Source organism: Gekko japonicus, unplaced genomic scaffold (assembly GCF_001447785.1).
Source record: "Gekko japonicus isolate JY-2015 unplaced genomic scaffold, Gekko_japonicus_V1.1 scaffold2793, whole genome shotgun sequence".
NCBI classification, from domain to species: domain Eukaryota; kingdom Metazoa; phylum Chordata; class Lepidosauria; order Squamata; family Gekkonidae; genus Gekko; species Gekko japonicus.
Window position 1 is genome coordinate 150,710 of NW_015164744.1, and position 6,924 is coordinate 157,633.

Below are 6,924 nucleotides of genomic sequence, written 5' to 3' on the forward strand. Positions count from 1 at the left end.
CCTTGAACGTCATGACCTGGAAACGGTGATCCACACAATGGTCAACTTGAGACTAGACTACTGTAATGCTTTCTACATGGGGCTGCCCTTGTCCCAAATCCGGAAGCTACAGCTAGTGCAGAATACAGCGGCCAGGCTGTTATTGGGTCTCCCTCTTAGAGAGCACGTTCAGGCTGTGCTGAAAGCACTGCACTAGCTACCTATAGCATACCAGGGTCACTTCAAGGTGCTGGTTCTTACCCATAAAGCCCTATATGGCCAGGGGCCTGCATACCCGAGGGACCACCTTTCCCCATATGTTTCCTAGAGAGCACTGCGGTCAGGTTCGCAAAACCTTCTTGTTCTCCTTGGCATGAAAGACACCAGGCTGGCCTCAACTGGGGCTAGGGTCTTTTCTGTGGCTGGTCCGCTTTGGTGGAATGAGGTCCCAGAAGACATCAGGGCCCTGAGGGACTTATTAAAATTCTGCAGGTCCTGCAAGATGGAGCTCTTCTGCCAAGAGTTCTGGTAAGATGCCACACCTAGTGGCCTTACCATTAAGCCATAAAATCTATCTTTACAATTTATTTCGGCCACCTGTTTAACATCTATGCTCACACTATAGAACAAAATTCTAAAGAACTAGACACCAGTCGCTGTTTTCTCTTATGGTGGCGGATTGGTCACCTTTCCCATGTTGTATTTTGAATCATCTGAATTGTTTTTAGTTTCTTTAAATTGTTTTATTGTGTTATTATTTATGAAGCCAAGTGGCCTTGTTAGCGGCCCTGAGCCTGCCCTGGCGTGGAGGGCAAGGTATAAATCAAATAAATAAATACATTTTGTTACGTCTTTAAGGTGCTACTGGACTCTTGCTCTTTTCTGCTGCTGCAGACAGAGTAACACAGCTATCCATCTTGATCTAGTCGCTAAAAGGGAGATCATCATGCAAATGAAGTGGGAAAATAAGAGAAGGAAGTCACCACCTGGATGAGCTACAACGAAACAAATCAGCCAGCCACAACCTATCTTCCCCCCTCCCCCAAATGGTTCGTACCCACTAGTTACCGCCCAAGTTCCACCCCGGAAGCAGAGGATGGGATTCTACTCCCTCCTCTCTGTGCTATCAATAAACCCGGCCCCGCCCATTTAAGAGCTTTAAAGAAAGGTTTTGCCTCGGCTTTGACTGGCAGCTCCACAGCCAATGATAAACACCCGAAAACCTACGCCCATCTCCTCCCTCCAGAGGTACCGTACGGAAGGTTACGAGACTTCGACTCCGTTTGGTTGAAAGAGAAGCAGCGGCTGCCACAGCGAGATGGAACCACCGGTGAGCTATTGGGGGGGAGAGCGTATTTTCGGCGCCTCCGAGATGCCCACACGCAGGCGCTGCAAGGGGGTGCGGCGCTTGCGTGATCCCTGTTGTGCGTTTTATGGTTTTGCCCACAATGCCCCGCGCGTGTTGGTGGGAACGCGGAGGGGGAGGGTTCCTTGCCGCCCCCTTGGAAAAACGGGAGGGGTGGTCTTGCTTTTCTCTCCGCTGGCCGTGGTAACTCTTAGTCTTGAGGTGACGTCCCATTCACTCTCTGCATGATTGCCAGCGTGTGCAGCGTGTTTTTCCCTCAATGGGTCTCCTGCACTTTTAACAGTGTGCTGGGCTCAAAACCATTGAGGGCAGAGTCTGAGAGATTGTAGGGAGACTTGCTACTACTACCCTAGGTTTTCCTGCAGGCTTATCCCTACTGAGGAGGAAACATGCGTGAATGGGGCGGGGATTCTGATTCTCCCCCCCCCCCCCCCCCCCCTTCTGCAAGAATAGCAACAGTAGAGACGCTTAGTCTCTCCCCACCACCACCCGCTTCTGGGAAGTCTGCTCCTGAGCATCCCAATTAATTTTTTTAATTAACTGCAGTTTTATCACATCTTTCTTCCATCATGGAACCCAAGACAGCATAGAATCTAAAGGTATGTAAGCTTGCTGAAACCACACAGGTGTGGGGTGGGTCTACCCAGTACCTGAATGGGAGGCGTAGATTCTCCGGAGATCTCCCATTCAGGTACTGGGTAGACCCACCCCACACCTGTGTGGTTTCAGCAAGCTTACGTGCCTTTAGATCATACATTGGGACCTAGATATTACTGGCCTTTCCCGAATGAATAATGGTGAACATTAGAGGTGGCCAGACTTACTGATCTTCTGAGCCATGTACAGTAAACTTTGTCCTTCAAGACAAGCACCCTTTATGCTTACTCTTGGGCAGGAAAGGTAAACAAATAGAAATGGCTGACAGAAGTAACTGACAGGGAGCTCCTCCCCTTTTTGGTTTGCACTGCCCAAGGGTATGAGTCACAAAGCTGGTGAAAGTGCAAGACTAATGACGGGGATGGGGGCAGACAAGGAAGTGCTGATGCCACTGCTGATCTGTCATCTCCATTCATGTCACCCATCCCTTCACCCGCTCACAGCAACAACAAAGAGGAGCAGCGAGAGCTCTGTAGCTCTCTGAAGAGTATTCTAGCTGGTGTCAGGGCACCTGTTCACTTGAGTTGGGTCAACAAACATCTTGTAAATTTAAAGAAGATCTCTGCTGCGAAGTTTGCAGTTTTGAACTGGTCAGACTTCAGGGTCCTCCCCTCTCCCAAAATTTAGCATATTAAAAGGTGAAATTTCTAGTTCTTCTGTATTTTGTGGCAAACAAGTTAGCAGCATTCAGATTCTGAAATTCCCTTGATGTATTTATTTTGGATATGATGCCACCTCTTCAGAGTCTTGCTCGAGGCAGTGTACAATTAAAACCGCACCACATTAAAACAAACTATTGGACATAAACAATATATAAGCTTTCTGTAAAACAGAAACTGATCATTAGAAAGCTGAGAAGATAAAGCCGTTACTTAAAAATTGATTCCTTGCCTGCCAGCATTCCAAGATCAAAGAGGCTCCTCCAACATTTTTTGAAGAAGTAATCAACAAAAATCCCACCTATAGTTAACTGATAAAATTGGGGGAGGGGGGGGAATGAGGCACCTTCATTTTTAAAAATTATAACTCAAGCTTGTTAACATTCACTCCTGATATAGCTAACAATCTAAAGCATTAGGCAAAAACAACCCATTATGGGGCTATGTCATTTTGTCTAAATGCATGAAGGTTCCTTATACTGAATCAGGCCAATGGTCTGTCTCCTATGACTGGTGATGTCTCTCCAGGATCTTGGGCGGAGGCCACTGATTATTTGGAGAGGCTGAGGATTGAACCTGGGACTTTCTACATGCTAAACAGATGCTCTGTCGCCAGGTTAGAGAGGAATAAAAATCAAAGGTGGCTACGAGAGCCACACTTCCTCCACAGAAGGCCATTGCGGCTGGGCTGCTAGCCAGAATGCTCATATCTCTTGCTGTTACATTTAATTCACTGCAATGGTCTCAGGTGATGTGCTTCATATTTTGTGTGGCTTTTCACCCAGAAGCAGTTATTGCTTGCCCTGAACAAATGGCTCATTGCCGGGTTGCTCATACTACCTTCCCCTGGAGCCAGTCCCCACTAATTATGCTGCTACTTCTTTTCTTTTAATATGCAGTTGCTGAATAATACTGAAGAAATAGCTGCTTTGTACCGCGAATTCAGCCAGTTCCCATCTCTTTCCAGTGCTTGTATTGGGCCTGAGATAACAACGCAGTATGGAGGGAAATACTGCAATATTTACACAGGTAGAGCATCTCCATCGAGTCGTCCACGCCTCAGAATCCTGTATTCACTTCATAGGAATGGGATGCATTTTGCAGCCATGGTTTTCCTCATTGTACTTTGGGCCTTCTCTAGGCTGGCTTCTGAGTTTTTAGCAGCCTTTGTCCTTCCTCTGTGGATCATAAAGAATAATGCCTCAGTCTCATGATCGTTGTCATTAGCAGAACATTGCGGACTAAGGATCCTTATGAGATTTACTTCTGAGTAGACCTGGTTGGGATTGCTGTCTAGCAAGGATGGGCCTTGGCCTAAAGAAGGGAGGCTCCCATTTTCTTGCCTGCAGTGTACAATTTAGCTCTTTTACATCGATTTTGCTATGTAAGCACATTAGTGTACTTGCTCTCAGCTTGTGACTAAATGAAATTTGGATTGTATGGGTTGACATTAAGGGACCTGGCAGGTGCACAGCCCTGCCTTGCAGTGGTGGGAGAGGATTGGATATGATGGCTTCGGATCTTTTACCATAAGTCTGTTGCTTGCAGCAGAAAGGTTTGGGTTTTTTTTCTCATTGTGCCAAGCTGAATGGACGCTTCGTTTCCTCTTTACATTCCCTCATTTTACAGAATGGTCTCAGCGGGACTTAGAAAGAGCTGAAAATGTGAAATTCTGCCGTCAGTACCTCATCTTCCATGACAGCCAGTCCATCGTGTACTCAAGCCCCTCTGGCAGCTGCACTGAAATCAAAGGAGAGTAAGTCTCCATTTGCTGTGTTGCTTTACTCTTTCTGGCAGAAATACCACCCCATCCTCTGGTCTCATGGAAATGGTCCATTTCCCCAGACACCAAGCATAGTGTTGACTCTTCATTGCCAGGGTTGTTGCATTCAGCATTAAAAGAAATTCCAGCTTCTGCACAAGTGCAACTCTAATTCTGTGATGAGAAGTGGTGCAAATTACATATAATTACATGTTTTTACATTATTAAATGAGCTTCCAAGATCCAGGTTTTCAAATAACTTATAAATTTATAGAGTATTAAAAGAAGCAGCTCAGGTAGCACTTGGTTTCTCACCTCATCCACTTTCTGTGTCCAGGCAAGGCCCCCTTTTTATGTAAAATTTGCTTGTCTGATACGTCTGCTGTCTCTTCCTTGTTCGTTCCTGGCAGTTACCTAGCCCGGCCATCCTGGTCCCATGCGCCCGCAGGGCTAACTTTCTGTATATTAACTGCTGGCTTTCCCTCTTAGGCTGCTCAGCCGTGACTCTCCCAGTGGGGCTCAGAAAGCTGTTCTGCGAAAGACCAGCAATAGCAAAGGCGAGGAAAAACAGTTTCTAGAGGTACAAGAAGATGGGGGAAGCTGACTCTGTCTCTTTAGCACTTTTGGTATAATCAGAACAAGACCCCGTAGAGATCCTCAGCCCTTTCGTTCCCGGAGCAACACATGGCTTCCCATTCTGTCACTTGGCTCAGCAAAAATAATGAAACCGTTACCAATCCCACCTTGCTCACCTCTCAGGCGGCAGTTGTATGTTGTCCACTACTCACTGATCTTTGCTGGGAAAGCGTAGTGCCTGTTACATGGTTTGGAATGGACCTGGTTTGGTTCATCTCCAAAAAGACACAGGGTGAGCAAAGAGTTCCAAGACTAAAGCTGCGGTGTGTCTAATCCTGCAGGTGTGGGAGAAGAACTACAAGGCGAAGAGTATCGATTTATCAGCTCTGGAGAAACACGGCCAAGTGTATGAGGACGGTGAGGCTTCTCTGCTGCTCTGCTTGGATTTATAAGAGGCATGGGGGTAATCAGGCCCCCAAAAACCTCTTCCTCCCCCTCCCCCCCCGCCAATCTGGGTGAAGAGAGATCCCTTGAGCAGTCCTTATATGTACTGATATGGGGAGAGTTCTGGGTTTTTCTGTCAGGCTTGATGATGGGATTTAGGGAGTCCTGGTTATAACAAGGTAGCACGAAAGTAATGGATCACTGCTTCTGAAAAAGTTGTTCATGTAAGCCAGATTGTATTTGGTTGATAGGGCAGCAAGGAATGGGATGCTGCTTGGCCCATCATCTTAGGGCTGAGGGGAGGAGTGTCTGTGCCGTGCGTGAGTCTGTCATATCATTCTCTTCCCCCTAGACCAGTTTGGCTGCTTGGCCTGGTCACACTCAGAGAGTCACCTTCTGTATGTGGCAGAGAAGAAGCGCCCTAAGGCAGAGTCCTTCTTTAAGCCAAAAGCTCCTGAGCTGAATGTGGACGAGGAGCTGAGCAAGACTGAGCAACGAGAGAAAGCCATCAAGGTAAGTGTGAGTCTTTGTTGCATGCAGTACTCGGTCTGCCGGGATTCTTTTGGTGGTTAGTAAGCAGGAAAGGAAGGTTGATAGGCTTGAACGTGGGAATTCGAGTACCATTTCCACTTTGGCCATGCTCTTTAAATGGTATTCTGGTAGGGCATTGAAACTGCTTGGTTTGAAGACAAAGGTGGCTCCATTCCACTTTCCACACCTGAGTGCATGTTGCTTGTAAGTCTTTGGCTGGAAGCAGCCTCTTGCTGTGCACACAGGACGTGGCACCGGAACCCAGCCAAGAGTGCCATCTCTGGAATCCACAACTCTCCGTTTCACAATGTCAGCCTATGAAGAATCATCCCATGATGGCTTTGGGTCCTCCTTCGTATTGGGCTTGAAGGAAGCCACACACTCTGCTCTGAAGAGGCAACAATCAGGAACGGTTTCTGGCTCTTATTTTATAGGGGGCTGCCATAAAATGGTTGTGCATGTGTTCGTGTATATTTGTTTGTTCTAAGTGCTTTGAAGCATTCTATATTTTGACTGAAGTAAAGTCAAAACCAAGCACGCAAGCTTGGGTAATCTACCAGACTGAATGGGCATCTGTCCACCCACTGCCATTCAAAGGAGCAGATATTTGTATCATGATGTCTTTCTTGACTTTCCCAGGGGGAGCAGTTTGTATTCCACGAAGACTGGGGAGAAACCCTGGTGGCAAAGAGTGTCCCTGTGCTCTGTGTATTGGACATTGAGAGCAGCAATGTCTCGGTGTTGGAGGGTGTTCCAGAGTACATCTCTCCTGGCCAGGTTGGTGCTGAGCAACTGGGGAAAGGTTTGGGACCCTGCAGCTCACACAGAGTTTATTTGAATCTTATTCTCTTTTCTGAGTGCTTCTTTTTTTCTTTTTACTAGCCTATTCATAACACTACAAAAGGTGTATCAGAACTGCTAGGATATCATGGAGGAGGAGTGTAGTGTAG

At 46.9% G+C, this 6,924-nt stretch overlaps 1 protein-coding gene across 1 annotated transcript in view; it reads left to right on the forward strand.

The window, feature by feature from the left end:
• Window positions 1–1,220: 1,220 nt before the first annotated feature.
• APEH (acylaminoacyl-peptide hydrolase) overlaps window positions 1,221–6,924 on the forward strand; it is a 13,633-nt gene continuing 7,929 nt past the window's right edge. The window contains exons 1-7 of the mRNA XM_015409632.1: window positions 1,221–1,309; window positions 3,561–3,690; window positions 4,291–4,417; window positions 4,913–5,003; window positions 5,341–5,416; window positions 5,796–5,956; window positions 6,614–6,751. Coding sequence (XP_015265118.1) covers window positions 1,298–1,309; window positions 3,561–3,690; window positions 4,291–4,417; window positions 4,913–5,003; window positions 5,341–5,416; window positions 5,796–5,956; window positions 6,614–6,751 — 735 coding nt within the window. The 5' untranslated portion in view covers window positions 1,221–1,297. The remainder of the gene's footprint in view (window positions 1,310–3,560; window positions 3,691–4,290; window positions 4,418–4,912; window positions 5,004–5,340; window positions 5,417–5,795; window positions 5,957–6,613; window positions 6,752–6,924) is intronic.